Below are 17,997 nucleotides of genomic sequence, written 5' to 3' on the forward strand. Positions count from 1 at the left end.
TTAGCTCTCAAAGTATGAAAATTTAAACGTATAAATTTAATAGATTATTAGCTCTCAAAGTATGAAAATTTAAACGTAAGAATTTAATAGATTATTAGCTCCTAAAATATGAAAACGTTAGTTATTTTTTAAATTGTTTAGAAAAAGTCCGAACTCAGTGGTGGAAAAAATGAAAGTTTTTAGTTGTTTAAACTCAAAAATTATTTAATTTTAGTTTCCATATAAATTAAGAGAAACTTATTAATATTTATATTAAATCCCTTAGTTACGGGGACTATGAGTATTTGAGTATTGAAATTTGAAGAGAAAAATTATTATATATATAAATAGTTTCGGTCAACGTAGCGATACTTCAATCACATCTGTGTTGTCAAAACACCAAATAGGTACATGTTATTATAGAGTATTCAGAGATAAGAAAATGTATTTTGTTGCATAAGTTTGTCATAGCATGTTATCTCAGAAATACTTTGAAGATCACAGATTTTAAAAAATAAAAATAAAATATTTTTTTTTTGCTGCACTGTAACTAATGATTGACATATATTTAGATGTGCAGCACATCTAAATATATGTCAATCATAAATAGCATAAATATTAGACAGCACATCATGTGCTGTCTAATATTTATGCTGAATGATGTTTAAATCGAGTTTTCGTTAATTTCCTGTATTGATTGTTGTTGATTTTGTATGTTTCGATTTGGTTGCTAGACGTTAGCGGATCTCCTATTAAAGAGAATTGTATTCCCATCAATCATTGTAAATTCTTTTGAATTTACTATAATTGATGGAAAGGTTCAAGCGATATTATCTGGAACAACTAAATTATCATAATGTTGTTCAGTGTGTGGTGTCTAAAGAACACCAATAAAAGGTCTAAATAGTCTTTGGAGTTCTTAAAAGATAAAAAATTTAATCAAGCGAAATCAAGAGGATCGAAATCGTTGTATAATTCTAATATAAGTTCAAATTTAAACAATAAATCGTTTTAAGTTAAATCTTATTTATCAAATAGTTCGTTATCAGTACTAAAATATGTTATTGCTGTCACAGAGACCTGGTTCACACCTCTCTGACTAAATTAGACAGTTACTCTTTATATCTACGCAACAGAGCTGAGAGGTGGTGTTATTCTTTATATCCACCTAAGAGAACTGAGAGTTAATAGAGTTGCTATTTATATCAGAAAAGATATCAAATTGTTCGAATATAAATTTAATACCGAAAAATTAGGCGAACAGGTTTGTTGTCAGGTTATTATTAGCACAGAGCACATACTCATTAGCTTTACCTACCGTCATCCACACACTAATCATGAATCTAATATAGTTATTAAAGAATCAAAAAAATATCACCTGCTCTCGGGTGCAGGGAGAGAGGGAGTGATAAAAGAAGGGGTAGGGACACAAGTGAGGGAGGAGGTGGTAAAAAAAAGGGGGGGATTTTGGTCCAGATTTAATAAATGGTGGGAGGGGGACTTTTACAGAACACGAAAAAACAATTTAATTTTAGTGTGGCTTGCGGTCTAATGCGCATTTTTTTTGCAGCTGTTTTAATACAATTTAATAGGATTTAATTTGCTTACATAAGATGGTCATACACAATAATTCAGAGAATAGCTATATTTTTTTCTATTGTCTACCAAATCTTTTTCATTACGTTTTAAACAATGAAATTTTCAGATATGATTTAAAAATATTTGAACTATAATTATTCACAAAAAAAAATCTGAAATTTTCTTGAATCGAATCAGGATGTCGCTTGAAAAACTTAAGGCTCAAATATAGTGGTTGAAATTGTGTATAATTATCTTCAAAATAATTGTATAAAAGGGATGTAGGATAGGATAGTTGTATAAATTATTTTGTATACAAATTGTTGGATAATTGTATAAATGGGATTTAGGATTTTTTTTTCAAAAATTTATGTTCCAGGGGGTAATCTCTTAAAAACAGGTTTTTTATAAATAAATATTATTTATTACAAAAAATCTCAAAATCTGCTTCCTACATCTCATGCAAAATGTCTATGTAGATGTATGTTTGAGCAGCCGTGGCGCAGTGGTTAGAGTTCTGGCTCAGAACCCAGAGGTCCGAGGTTTGATGCCAGCTCTAGCCATATAAGCGACATTGGTACGGAAGGAGACGTGAACTTCTTGTTAAATGCTCTCCCGCGGTGCTCTGTGATAAGACCGTAAGGGCTTCTGGGAGCACCTAAAATAACTACAAAAAAAAAAAAAAAAAGTTCAAAATTTCAATCAAAAGGGAAAAATACTTTAATTAGGGTTTTTCTGCACAGTGATGCTACCCACAAAAATGTTTAAACTGAGAAAAAAGTGTTTTATTTATAGAAACTTTAACCTTAAATCCTAACCTTCTAAAAATATAACAAAAACCCAATTTGTCATGATTTTACATAATAGGCTGGGTGAATAAAAATGAGCAATTGCTTTTACTCAGTAATTGGTCAGCTTTACGTAAATAAAAACTCTAGCAATTTTAAATAACTTTTTATTCACGTAAAGCTGAACAATTACTGAGTGAATTGCTTAAGTTTACGTGACTAAAAATTTAAGCAAAACTCCTTAGTTTTTATTCACGTAAAGCAGATCAATTACTTAGTAAAAGCAATTGCTCGTTTTTATTCACCCGGCCTAATAAGAACGCTTTCAGTGGATGAACGTAACTGTATAATAGGTCAAATGAAAAAATAGAAACCCTTAGTAACCAAAATAAAAAATGGTAACAAAGGAAAAAAAAATGAATGGAAAAATTTCGTCTATTTAAGAAACTCTAGAGCGTTTCAACCAAACATAAAGATATTATACGCGTTCTTAATAATAAAAAATCTTGTACCGCCAAAAAACTAGTTACAGCAGGTATCAATAAATATGAAAGTTACATTATCTCAAATTGTTAATCCAATCCAAAATGGCTCTACTCATTTGTGAACAGTCAAAAATCTTTTGAAACTTTCAAAATCTTTTGAAAGTAAACTCTTTTTGACTTGAATGGTTATCAACTAGATGATAAAAAAGTCGGCCGTGGCGCCGTGGTTAGAACCACAGCGCCACGGCCGTGGCGCAGTGGTTAGAGCGCTTTCTTTCAAAGCAGGAGATCCAGGTTCGGAACGAGCTCTGGACAAATTTTCGCGTCACGGTAAGGAAGGAGGCGTGAACTTCCTGGTTAAATGCACTTCCGCGGTGCTCTGTGATAAGACCATTAGGACTTCTTGGGGCACCTAAAAAAAAAAAAAAACTCCATTGCAGGTTGTTTCAACTTTTATCTTTTCAAAGTATTTCAAATCGTTCCTTCTATCACAAGTAACATAAGCTTACCAGTGTTCAATATTAGAACTAATTCAATCTGTTCTCCAAATGTTAGCTCCCTATTTTCTAGAAAACGTTTAAAAGCTTTATTATCTTGATACTTCAAAGGATATGGGTATTGATGGTATACACGCTTATGTTTTAAAAAGTTACTCAGCTAGTTTTAGTAGACCATTTTTACTAATATTTAAATGTTCGATACTTTCTGGTCAAGTGTTATGTTGGAAACTTGCAAATATCTCGCACATTCACAAAAAAGGTCCTCGTACAGATCCAGAAAACTATCGGCCTATTTTGTTTGTTTCTGTTGTTTGTAAGGTTTTGGAAAAGTTACTTTGGATAACAAATCATGTTTTTTTCTAAACACTTTTTTTAAAACTTTTCTAAAAACTTTTTTCTAAAAAACTTTTTTTTTCACATATAATTTGTTATACTGTCATCAGATTAGTCGTACACAAAATTGTTCGTGACTAATCTTTGAGCAAAAATCAAATCCTTATCTAATCTAGATAAAGTAAAAAAGAATACGGATGTCTTCATAGATTGGTCTGAACTTTGGATCAAGAAGTTCAATATAAATAAATGCAGAGTAATGAGGTTTCATGGTTGTTTTGATGTTTTAGATCTTTCGGTATGTTTGATTCATCAAACACTTTTATTCCTTTTGAAAAGTTTGATATTGAAAAGTCATTGGAGTTTCATGTGATCAAATAAATAATGCAGCAATAAAAGCTAACTATATATTTAATATTCTTAAAAGAACTTTTATAAATTGGAACACACTTGTGTTTATAAAACTATATACTACCTATGTACGCAAGCTGCTTGAGTTTTGCGCTCCAGTATGGAGCCCCTATTTAAAGAAAGATACTAGGCGACTCTAAAAAATTCAACTCTCGATTGGCAAATTTGGGACTTCACTCTAAAATACCACAAGTGATTTAAAGTACCGCATATGACGAACGTCATCATAAATGCTTCCAAGTAAGAATTATTTACAAATAATTTAGTTTATAAAGTTTTTAAAATATTTATATTGCTTGCAATTTAAACTTGAGGTTTACTGTGATACAAATGTTGAAACTGTGTTTTGATTAGGGTTGTTCACTTTTGCAAAAGTTGAGTTTTCGAAAGAAAAAAAACTTTTAGAAATCCTATTTTTGTTTCGGTAAGTTTGTAATAATTTCTAACTTCTTACTTTTGAACAGAAATGAATTTCACTTTACGAAATTCACGATAGTCTATTGATGAATTTTTTAACTGTCGAAATCCTAAAAATAGCACCAAAACTATTTTCCGCTTTTGAAGTTTTGAAAATTGTACCGAACTATATTTCCATTATCGAAAATTTACCGATAAAAATTTTCACTTTCGAGTCTCTACAATTTGTATCGAAATATTTTTATACTATCGAAATTCTAAAAATGACACCGAAACATTTTATCACTTTCGAATCTCTGTAATTTGTAACGAAATATTTTTATGCGATCGAAATTTTAAAAATGGCACTGAAGCAATATTTTACTTACGAATCTCTATAATTTGCATCAAAATGTTTTTGTATTATCGAAATCATAAAAACGGTGTCGAAACAATTTTTTACTTTCGAAATTTTTTAAAATCACTTCAAAATATATATTTTATTACATCAATTCTAAAAACTGCTTCTAAATGTATATTTATAATGACAAAAAATTAAAACTCCTAAAATTAGGATAAAACAATTTTCAAAATATCCTACTCATTTTTAAATACGCTCTTCAGAATGAATATTGATGGCTAGATGTAGTCAAGGCCGGCGCGAAGAGGTACGAAAGAAGAGTAAGATGGTGACACACCCCCATTCAATGAATCAGTCGAAAAATTGAGACCTTATTTTAGATAGGTTCATTTGGCAAAATAGGACTTGGATATTTATCACACAGCAGCAAATTGGGTAACTTTCGGCCATTTTTTTTTTCTTTTTTTTTTGGGTTTCATATAGGTTTTATATGGGTTTCAGTTTTATTTTGTAAGAATTTTTAGTATCCTCATCTATATCGCAAAATGCTATAAACGTTTCAACTCCGCTTTATACATCTTATATCGTTATTACGATAATGGTCTATTTGCACGTGGTTTTACTTAATAAAAGTAGGAAAATTTTCAAGATTAAAGGTAAGTTTCTACATTTTATTTTTTTGGCTCTCGCAGTAAAAATAATTTTTTTATCACCAAAAACTGCCTACATTATTTTCCACAATATGGATATATTTATTATAATAATTATTCCAATATAAATGTATATTATATATTTAACTTGTTTCCAGTTTTCTTGTTTTTCACAAAATACGTCGTACGTTTACATTAGCGCTTTTATAGAAAACTTGTTAACTCATTTTAATTTCTCTATTTTCAAGTTTAAAAACTCAATTTATTATCAACAAATTTTTATTAAATAGAAATCTGACACACAGCGATATCATTAAAAAAAATGTTGTTTTAAGTTTTGCTCGTTTCAAAGAAAGGCCACAGCAACATATTTGTTCCGGTAGATAGAAAAATACAGCAAAAAATCAAAGATTTCTTGTCACACTTCCCTCACGTTACAGAAAAAAGCCAGACAAAAAATCGTCTACTCTTATTACAACAATAAGAAATTAACTACATATTTATCAAATAATTTCACTATTAACAGAATTATTACACATTTATTATATAATTTCACTATTAACATGCATCCAACACATGCAAGGTGAAAATCCTTTTTACCTCGTTTGTGTTCTGTCAACTTTTCTAGATATAAAAATCGTTCCTAAGATTATCATATCGAATATATCTGGGTAACAAACAACATAACGCTAAATTATTGTTGTTTTTCTCTCCCAGGCAGAATGTTTTCATACATATGAACAGCCCATTAGAATAACGTCATATATACGTTTTGCAAATTTTAATTTGCAAAAGGAATATATAACCACATTTCTATAACTCTCCCTATAATTATATCAACAATTTTTCTTGTTTTTCAACAGTTCTACAAACTGGGAAAAATATTTACAAATTCAAAACGTGGACATAGCCTGAAATGGTTTTTTTTCAGATATATCGAAATCGCAATCAGTGACGGATCCAGGATTTTTTGGTGTTTGATTGCTAACTTTCAGATGTGGAGTCCAAACATTTGTATATTTATATTTATGTCAAATAATGATGCTTTGCAAAAAATTGCGATCATTAGAGACTGGGAACGAAAAGCCTTTTAACTTCAAGTTAAAGGGCTTTTTCGTTCCCGTCCTCCAATCATCGCAATTTTTTGCAAAGCATTATTATTTGACATAACTATAAACGTACAAATGTTTGAAGTTTGCTCCATGTCTGAATGTAAGCTCAATGTAATCTCAAACACCAAAAAATCCTTGATCCGTCACTAATCGCGATGATAAAGCTTTTCCGGTGATAAAAAATATTTTAAATACTAAATCATTCAACAATCGCAGGATTACACCAGCAGTTAACAAAATCATTTGAAAAAAACAACGTTAATAAGATGTATTAAGTTAAAAAAGAGTTATAATTTTTTAAATAACTTTTTAATGACTTACTTTGGAAAATAATTTTCGTTTATAAGTAGGGTTCATTTTCGAAAACTCAATTTTCGAAAATTTTCCCTTAAAAAGTCATCATTAAAAAACTTTTATTTTGGATTTTGTAAAAACTTTCAAAAACTATCGAATAGCTAAAATAAATTCAAAAAATTTTATTTTGAAAACTCATTTTAATTTCGAAAAAAAAAATATACTGAATTAATTTCGAAATATAAATTGAATTTCGAAAAGTTAAATAAACTTCGAAAAAAAAAATGAGTTTCGAAAAGTTAGATAAGTTTCAAAAAAAAAAAAACCCATTTCGATTAGCTAAATTATTTTCGGAAAAAAAAAAGTTTTACAAAGGTAAATAAATTTCGAAAAAAAAGAACTTCGATAAATTAAATTAGTTTCGAAAAATAAAATGCTTTTCGATTAAATTAATTTTTTTTTAAAGAGAAAAAAATGAGTTTCGATAAGTGGAATGTCTATTTGCGCATTCAGTGAAAGTGGACGTTTACAAAAATTTTTAGTAGCGCGGACGCCTACAAAATCAAAAGTACATATAACGTTCGACTGTTGGGGAGTATATGCAGGGAATTATCTCAAATCCAACTAACTTTAAGGATTCTGTCTTTTTCTTTCCCCTTAAAATTTATTTTAATCCTAAAAATAGCTTCAAACCTATAACAGCTAATACACTTGGTTTAACAAAATCATGGGCTCAGGTTAAATTAGGGATAGAACTTTTACTTCCTTTTAGTAAAAAAGTCATTTTTAAATGTAAAATATTAAATATATTTACAATTAAAATTAGATTATTAAATAATAATAATAATAATATAATAACTAAATTGCATCTAAAATTTAATTACATAAAGTTGATTTTAGAAGTGCGTAGTAAATGTAGTTTATTTTTACAAATAAAAGTAGTTAACATAAATAATTAACATAAAAAAGTTACTTATAAATGAAAATTATTTGCTAAAGTAAGTCATAAAAAAGTAATTCAGATGTTACTAATAAAAATAATTTTTATTTTTTAACTTTAATGCATCTTATTATCGTTGTTTTTTTCTGGTTTGTTGCTGCTGGTGTAATCCTGCGATTGTTAAATGATTTAGTTTTAAAAATATTTTTTATCACCGCAAAAACTCTATCATTGCGATCAGTGACGGATCCAGGATGTTTGAGATAGCTAACTTCCAGACATGGAGCAAACTCCAAACATTTCTGTGTTTATACTTATGTCAAACAATGATGCTTTGCAAAATATTGCAATGATTGGAGGCTGGGAATGAAAAAGTTCTTTAACTTCATTTCCCCCTCCCCTACTCCAAACGTGAGAGGTACCAAGTTGATAAATATTTTTTGTACTTTTCTCAACTAGACTTATATTCATTGATAAATTTTAAGTTTCATAGTATTATCTCTCAGTTTTTGAAAATTATGACCATATAAAATGTGTAACCCTCTTAAATTGAAGGGGGTTACAAATGAGAATTGTTTTGCCCTAATAAAAATTAGAACAAAACAATTCTCAAAATCTCCTATTCCTTTTAAATACGAATGAATATTGATGGCTAGATGTAGTCAAGGCCGGCGTAAAGAGTATGTGTGGGAGGAGTGTAGGACGGTGACATACTCCCATTCAATAAATCAGTCGGTAAATTGGGACCTTTTTTTAGATATGTTCATTTGTGAAAATAGGACTTGAACATTTATAACACGTCAGCAAATTGGGAAATTAGAGGTTTTGTTTTTTGTTTTTTTGTTTGTGGGTTTCATAAAAGTTTCATATGGTTTTCAGTTTTATTTTGTAAGAACTTTTTGTATCGTCCTCATCTATATCGCAAATTGCTATAAACGATTTAACTCAGCTTTATACATCTTATATCGTTATTACAATATTGCGTTGTTTTACATAATAAATAATAAGAAAACTTCTCAATTTCATTTGCAACACTGAAGGTTTCTACATTTCAATTCTGCACAAAATTTGTTTTGCTTCAAAAGTTAATTTTTACTGCGCAGTAAAACTAAGATTTTTATAGCCTAGATTATTTTCCATTTATATTTAATAGGTACTTGCTTTTGAGGAAATTTTTGAATTTCAATAAACTACCCCATGAAACGTGGGACATTGGTGCTAAAACTAACTTTGGAAAAAAATTAACCTGATCGGACCACTCTTGTGCCTCCCCCAGAGCCCATTTAATTAAAAAAAAATGGTCAAAAAACCGCCAAAAACGGCTATGTTTGATAGGTTAGGGGAAGGTGATAATATAAACATTTTTAACTGATTTTTTTTTTATAATACAGCTATTGATTTATATTTTTAATAAAAAGGGTAGTTAAGGTAGAATATGAATATTTTGCTATTTTATTGTGTTAAATAGTGTTAAAAATCGCAACAAAAAAAAAGAATTATTTTGCCGCGAATTATAAGAATGATGAAATACTTTGTTTTACACTTTAATTTTGTTTTTGATCAGTTATTTTCTTTTCTCTATTATATTTGTGAGACCATAACAATTTTACTTGTTTAGATTATAATAATTAAAAAAAATACTTATTACCCTATCGAATTTTATTCGTATTATTGTTGCCGAAATTTATGAATTTGCAGTTTTCTTGAATTTACTGGTACGTTAACTAATTGTCTTTCTTTCTTTTTCTTTTTTTGAACATACAGTAAAATTTATTTTTGAAAGTACTATTTATTTATTCATTTATCCATGTTTTATGACTTATGGTATTTTAGGAAAACAGAGATGAAAAAAGAAAGCTTAGGTCAAGAAAAAAAGTTTTATTTCCTTATTGGAGAAGCTAATCCAGCTATATCAGGTGCTATATTGTAATTATTTTGATTGATAATTATATACTTTTTATTTTGCATTAAAATGATACATTGTATGCGTAATTTAATGCGTACACGAGTACTTTATATAAAAAATGATAAGGCTATTGTTTATATTAACATGCTTTTCAAAAAAAAAAAAGCTTTTAGTGTAAGTAATGAAATATTGAAGTATGTATATTATTCACATCAATAAATAAACTTTTTATATTGTTAAGGTATGCAACATCCAACAGGAATGGAAGTATTGAAAAACTTTTACTATATCAAATCTACACTGGAAAAAAATGTGAAAAAGTCATTAATACTATATTGCATGCCTAATACGATGAAAAAGAATCGATGTAAAAATGACAAAAGCAAGTGCATATTATCTTTGATTAAAGCTCCTTGGAATAAAGCTGGATTTCCAATAGTTTATGAAAAAACTCTTAGAAAGCATCTAAATAGCTTAGAAAAAGAATACTACAATTTAAAAAAGCATGAAAAGAGAGGATCATATTCAAATTTAAAAAAACAAAACTATTTTATACAGAAGACAAAGAAATTGTTCTGGATTCGTACACCAAATCTTAGACGTACCATAATGAACGACGAGAAAAGATTAGATAAAGACAAAGCCGAAGATTTGAAGTTTTTAGATGATCAAGAAAGCGATAGAAAGTTTATTCTCGGAACCGAGGATAAGAAATAGTCAAATGTCTAGAGAGAGTATTAGAAAGAAAAAATGCAAAAGCACAACACTCCAGGAGTTACAGAAAATTTAGATCAGGAACCAATTTTAGATGAAAGCGATACAGAAATGTTGAATGATATAGACTTTGAACCTGGAGATTGGACAAGGAGAAAAGAAATAGAAAAACCAATTACGTGCACAATTCCTAAAGATATTTACAGTGGTATTGTTGCTCTTGCAGCATCAATTAATGATATATCTCCTGCAGTTCTCCAGAAAATTGTCACTTCTGTTGTTCATAAATCTTGTGTGGATGTGAGTAAACTTCATTGCAGCATTTCAGCAGCCTCATCACATATGAAAAAGGTAAACTTAATAATAAGTAAACAAGCCAGAAATGCCATTAAAGCTGCTTTAAAAGCCTCCAAATATCCACTTATCATTTATTTCGATGGTAAAACCTTATTTGAATTAAAAAAAGGCAAGCGATTCAAAAATGATAGATTAGCAGTTCTTTTAAATATTAATGGAGAGTTTTATCTTCTCGAAGTACCTTCCCTAGCATCATCCCTAGGGGAAGATCAGTATAAAGGCGTGATGAATCTCCTTAAAGAATATGAAACCAAAAGAAACATCAGAGGGTTGGTCGCGTCCTGTCATGACACCCTTTAGCCACACAATAAAAACACGTTAAAACAAAAAAAAAAACGTGAAAGTTAGCGTAAACTCTGTTTATGCTAACTTTCACGCTGTAGTTGTATCACTATGCCAAAACGCTAGCCAAAAAAAGTTAGTTTAAAAAATGTGGCAGAAAAAATTTTTTAAACATTTTTAATTAAAGGGATACTATATAAGCATCGATAAAAATTCAATAAAAATGTATAAACAAAGAAAAACTTTTCTATTTATGAAATTTAAAGACAAAAAAAATTACAAGGACATTCAATATTTTTAAAAAACATTGCGAATCGGCGCGTTCATTTTTAAATTGCACATGTTGCCATCTAGTCGGAAGTAGCAAAACTTAAGCATTACTTAAAATTAAAAAAAGGATAAAACAGGGTTTGATTTTTGAATTTAAAGTTTGTGTTGCCAAATGGCAACATTGGAAAAGACAGGGTTAAATTAATTTCATACCCGATAAATATATTATTTTTTATCATATTGCAGTTGTAAATATTTGAATTAATTCTAAACTAAACTTTTTAAGAACAACTAAACTATAAATAAAACTAGCAAAAACAATATTTTAATGTGTGTCTAAGATCAAAGAAAGGCCACAGCTGCATATTTTAATGTGTGTCTAAGATCAAAGAAAGGCCACAGCTGCATATTTTAATGTGTGTCTAAGATCAAAGAAAGGCCACAGCTGCATATTTGTCCCGGATGGTAGAAAGATGCATTAACAAAAAAATCACGTTACAGAAAGAGACAAAAAAACGTCTACTCTTAGCACAACAATAAGAAAATTTATTTATTATGTTATATATTTTTTATGCAATTTCACTGTTAACGCAATAATTACATAGTTATTATATAATTTCACTATTAACATGCATCCAGCACATGCAAGGTGAGAAATCTTTTTACCTCGTTTGTGTTCTGTCAACTTTTCTAGATATAAAAATCGCTCCTAAGATTATCGAATTTAAGTCAAATACATCTGGGAAACAAACAACATTACACTAAATTATTGTTGTTTTTTTCTTCCAGGCAGAATGTTTTTCATACATATGAACAGCCCCATACATATGAGCTCGGACAAATTAGCAAAATTTGTCCGAATTTATGTGTATACAAAATTTATAAATTAATATGTTCATATATTTGCAAAATTTGCCCGAGTTTTAATTTTTTGTTATTATAAATATTCATTTACATGCAGTTTCAAAATTAATGTAATAAAATAAATATTTTAAAGTGATTTTAAGAAATTTCGAAAGTAAAAAATTGTTCGATACCGTTTTTATGATTTCGATAATATCAAAATATTTCGACGCAAATTATAGAGGTTCGAAAGTGAAATATTGCTTCAGTGCCACTTTTAAAATTTCGATCGCATAAAAATTTTTCGATACAATTTTTTTTTTTTTTTTTTTTTTTAGTTTATAAGTTTGCCGTTTAAAATAATTACAACTCTCTTATTGGTAAAATATACACATGGCGGGGGCAAGAAGAAGACAAAATAGTCTTATCGCCAAGCTCCCAATAATCCGTAAATAATATAGCTATCAAATCTTGTCATTAAAAAGGTTATCAAATATAAAAAGAAAAAATAGAAAGAAATTTTTTTTTTTTTAAAAAAAACAAAACAAAAAATAAAAAAAACAACAACAAAACAAAACAAAAAACAAACAAACAAAAAAAAAAAAGACAAAAAAATAAAGATAATAAATTCTAAAACTTATTTTCAAATATAATTAAACACAAAGCAAAAATAAAAAAGAAACAAACAAACAATAAAGATATTCGAAACTATATATAAATGTTTTTAATTATTGCGATTAAGAATTCTTAATTAGGAATTTTTAATTAAGAAATTTTAATTTTTAATTATAATGAAAAGAATTTAAACTTCTATAGCAAGACCTTTAGTTTTTCATAAAAAGAAAATAAAAAATAAAAAATAAGTTTTTGAGTGAACTAAGTTTTAAACCTTTGAAAATAAAATGAAAATATACTATACAATATTTTAAAGGCCAACAAATAAATATAGCTCTAGAAGAAGTCCTTCAAGTTTTGATTAATTAAAATTATTTCTTTTAGTTTTGATTTAAAAATATTTATGTTTGCAAGCGTTTTGATGTCATTTCTAATTACTTTACTCCAAAGTTGTGGGCCTCTAGCTGTGATAGAAAACTTAGTGGATTCAAAGTGATTTTTAGCTTGAACATAATTATTGTTTGCATGTCTGGTAAGGTATTTGTGCTGTATTTTTTAAATAGCGTTTTAAAAATATTTGGTATCGTATCGTTATTGTATTTATACATAAAAATTAAATGATGATATATATTTATTTGGTAAATATTTAAGATTTTTAGATTAATAAATAGTGGTTGTGAATGAGAGAGACGGTCTGCGTTGGATATTATTCTTATGGCATTTTTTTGTTTGTTAAATAGTTTGTTTAGTTTTTTTTTATTGGTGCTGCACCAAGCAATGTTAGCATAATGGAGATAACAATGAATAAAAGAGAAGTAGATATATTTTAAGCAAGTTTGATTTAGATAAGGGTTTACCTTATAAAGTATGCCAATATTTTTAGAAATTTTATTTTCGATTAATTTTAAGTGGTTTATCCATGTGATATTTTCGTCAAGAAGAACACCTAGAAACTTCATTGAGTGTTCTCTTTTTATAAATTGATTCCCGATGCTAATATTTGGGAGCTTTAGAGGAATTTCGTCTCTTTGATAAAAGCGATTAAAAAAAATATACTTAGTTTTGGTTAAGTTTAATGACAATTTATTTGTATTAAACCATTCAGTTAATTTTAACAGTTCTTCGTTGAGTGTTTTAAATAGAGTTTTTATGTTACTATGGGAATAAAATAAATTGGTATCGTCAGCAAACAAAACAGAGTCTAAAATATTCGAAGCTCTGTTTAAGTCGTTAATGTAAATTAAAAATAAAAGCGGTCCTAAAATGGATCCTTGAGGAACTTCACAAGTGATTGTCCTATTGTCAGTTTTACCACCATCGTAAGAAACATTCTGCTTTCTGTTAGAAAGCCTCGAAAAATATCATGAACAAGTTTAAGAATAGCATGATCAGTTGAATGACCTTTTTTGAACCCAAATTGTTTGTTGTATAAAATATTATTTGTTTCTAGAAAAGAGAATAGTCTATTATACATTATTCGTTCCAGTATTTTAGAGAAGCAAGGAAGAATGGAAATAGGTCTATAATTAGAGACATTAGAAGGATCACCCGATTTGAAAACTGGTATAACTCTTGCAGTTTTAAAACTTTCTGGAATTCCTTGTTTTAAAGAAAGATTAAAAATATGTAACAGTGGTGTTATTAAATAATGCATAGATTTTATTACAACATTACTGCTTATTTCATCAACTCCTAATCCTTTGTTTAGTTTTAAGGATAAGTTTTTAAATAAAATAAACGATTTGACATTTTTAAAACCATTATGAATGGTTATAGCGAGCTTGCCTAAGGCAAGCTATGATTTTGCAAGTAATTTGAGGGAAATTTAATGGAACCCATGTTAAACTTTCTGAACTTGTTGGTCAAAAAATTATAAATATACAATGCCAAATATTTTTGAGTAGAGTAAAGTACTTATGTTTTAATAATAAAAAAAAGAAAATGTTTGAAGAATTCACTTTTTTGGGACTTTCGACCACGGAAAAAATATTCTGGCCTACTGAGCATTGGAGTAATAACTATCATATATGAAATGGGCGTATATTACGATATCAAAATACAGTTTTAATACTGTAATACTATTTATTAAAAGAAGATTATTAAAATTATATAATATCTAAACAATATTTCTTGACGTTAGCAATAAAATTTTATAATAAATTGTTTAAACTTCTTAAATTTTTATACGGCGGTTTTTTAAAATCGACCATTGATGTGCTGTTTTATTATATATCCAACTGGTCAACAATATCTTTTTCTACACCCAATAACACTAAATTCAATCTCTCGTCAGCTATTGTTGATCTAAGATGTGTTTTTACCAATTTTAGTTTACTGAATGTTCTTTCATTTGTTGCAACAGTAACTGGAGTTATAGTCAAGGCTAAGGCGACAAATTTTGATTAGCACATGGTAAAATATGCTTTACTTCTTCTGATTTTTCCATTAAGGAATTAAATGATGTTTCGTCTTCTTTTAACATATTAAATAATATTTCTAGTTCTGTTTGAACTAAGTCATAATCTTGAAGATTTGCACCTTGACTGGCTGGTGGAAATATTGAAATAGATTTTTGTACATTATCCAATGAAATATTAAGTTTATTAAATGGTTGAGAAAACAATAGATATAATGGTTCAATAGAAGAAATACATGTTTTTAAATTTTCATTTGTTAGTTTTAAAACGGTATCAAGAACTATTTTAAACTCTTTTCTATAAAATAAATTCATTGTAAATTCTGTTTGTGTTGTAGAATTACAATCGAATCGTTTAGGAGCTAATCTTCTGCGATGATGGTTTCGAAAATCAGCTTCAGAGTCTATTCCAAGTAAGTTGGCAAACTCTTTAGCACTATTGATGAAATTGTTCATTGTATAATTATCAGAGTTGATTGATGCTAAAATTTTCATTGTGCTGTCAATTAAAGTTGTTGCATCAATTATAGACAAATTTTTTGCCTCAATAGTTTCAGTAAGATACTTTAGTTTGTACATAATGTTCTTAAATTTCCCTGACATATTACTTGCAAAATCATAGGATTGAAAGGGTATTAACTCCGGATTTAATAAATTATATTAAAAATTTTCTAAAATGTTGACTATTTGTGATGCTGTACCCGAACCAGTTTTATCGTTTCCTTTTTCAATTCCCAAAAGTCGCTCAACAGATTTGCCTTGACTATTAACATATCGGACACATACTGATAAACGATCCTGATTTGATATATCTGGTGTAGTATCAGCAGATACTGAATAAATGTTTGCTTCATGTATCTCTTTCATTATTATGTTATGTGTTTCTTTAGCTAGTAGTTCAATAAATTCATTTTGAGATCGTGGACCTAAGTAAGTAACTTTATGTGATCGTAAAGAAGACTCCTCCATCCAGCATTTCAATAAGGGATTATGCCTAGAGAGTAATTGAACAAATTGCATAAAATTTCCTCCACTTTCATCACCATCACCTCGAAATGCTAATCCTTGTCGTGATAATGTTCTAGCAATATCAAATAATATAACTACAATTTGTTTATTGAAATCTTTTTCTTGTTCTAACTTAATTGCTTCTTTTCTATTTGATATGTTTAAAATTATATTAATATGATTTTCAGTTGTCATAAATTGATAATAATCATGTAACGCTGCTTTATGAGAAAAACAAGAAAAATGTTGCTGTAATTTACCTAATTTTTTAACTCCACAGCTTTTCATTTTATGCCATTGACGAACACCAGGTTTTACCCATGCTGAATCTTGATAAGATCTTTCTGAACCATTTGAAAATAAAGTACATACAAAACAGTATGCAGAATCTGTAACAATACTATATTCTAATAATGGATATTCATTGTACCATTTAGGATTAAAACTATGCTGTTTAATGTTGTTAACTGTAGTATTAACTGGATATTTAGTTAATTTTGGCTGATGTGGCCCTAAAGCAATAAGGTATTGATGCTGAGATGCTGAAGCAACCGAATCACGACTGCCTGGATCATGATTAATTATGTTATCAATAATATTGTTAATTGGTTTGGAACTTTCAGGTGATTTTGAGATTTGTTCCGATAAAATATTTGCATTTTTTAAGAATTCTTTAGAACTTGATTTTATTCTACTAATGACCTGAAGCTTTCCAATAAGAATATCACAGGATTTGGAAATATTTCAGATTTTAATTTAGACAAAATGGTACCACACTCGTTTAAGTCTGTGACAATATTTTCTAACAGGCCAGCACACGATAACCAATTGACTTCATCATTTTGTATGTCAGGTTCATCTATTGGAGACATTTGAATTGAATTTTCTTGAAATAAATCCTCCTCTAACATTTGAAAACGACATGTTTCATGGTTCTAAATTATATTAAATTATATTATACTTTATATCATATAAATATACCAAATATTTCAATCTAAACCAACAAGTAACTTATATCTTTAATTTAAAAAATAATAAATAGCAAGTTATAAGGAAATAATTTTAATTAAAAAAGCTTAATAAGTTCAATTAAATTAATCCAAAAGAAGTTATAAAATAAATGCTTTTAATTTTTTAAAAACGATTTTAGTATTTTTATCTTTGAATAAGTGATCTTTATTCAGAATACATTAGGGATTTGTTAAAAAATACATAATAGATCGATTTCTTAAAAAATACATAATGGATTGATTGATTTTTTTTTTAAATGCATAAAGGATTAATTGATTTGTTAAAAAATACATAATGGATTAATTGATTTCTTAAATGTTACGTTTTAACTTAAATTAAAACTCAGATGTTTTAAATTATTCTACAAATTTATTAGCATAATTATCGTTAAAGTTAATATTACATTAAACCAGGTACATACCGATTCTCGTTTCCCTGCAACTTTGGAAGTTTTAACTGCACTTTGAAAAGGATTTTCGGGAGCACCAACGTGTTTTATATTTACTGATATCCCATTATGTACTTTTTCTTGGTGTTTGTTTTTTAAAATCGTTATTAAATATACTGCCACATTTTAGACATTCAACTTTAAATCTTTTACGTTTTGCCCCTATATTACTCATTCAAGAAATCAGAAATTTAAATATTTAAAAATGTAACAGAAATTTAAATATATAAAACTCAAGAAAACAAAACATCAAGTGCAACTTTGTTGTGGTTTTAAAGACCGCAGTTCCTTAAGGGATTG

At 28.2% G+C, this 17,997-nt stretch overlaps 1 protein-coding gene across 1 annotated transcript; it reads right to left on the reverse strand.

The window, feature by feature from the left end:
- Positions 1-15,890: 15,890 nt before the first annotated feature.
- Positions 15,891-17,997, reverse strand: LOC136075341 (uncharacterized). The gene is made up of 2 exons (XM_065788175.1): positions 17,671-17,997; positions 15,891-17,173 (listed from the first exon to the last, which is right to left on the reverse strand). The coding sequence occupies exon 2, from the start codon at positions 16,524-16,526 to the stop codon at positions 15,891-15,893; it is 636 nt and encodes a 211-aa protein (XP_065644247.1). The 5' UTR covers positions 16,527-17,173; positions 17,671-17,997.

This window comes from Hydra vulgaris, chromosome 01, assembly GCF_038396675.1.
Source record: "Hydra vulgaris chromosome 01, alternate assembly HydraT2T_AEP".
In the NCBI taxonomy this organism is placed as follows: domain Eukaryota; kingdom Metazoa; phylum Cnidaria; class Hydrozoa; order Anthoathecata; family Hydridae; genus Hydra; species Hydra vulgaris.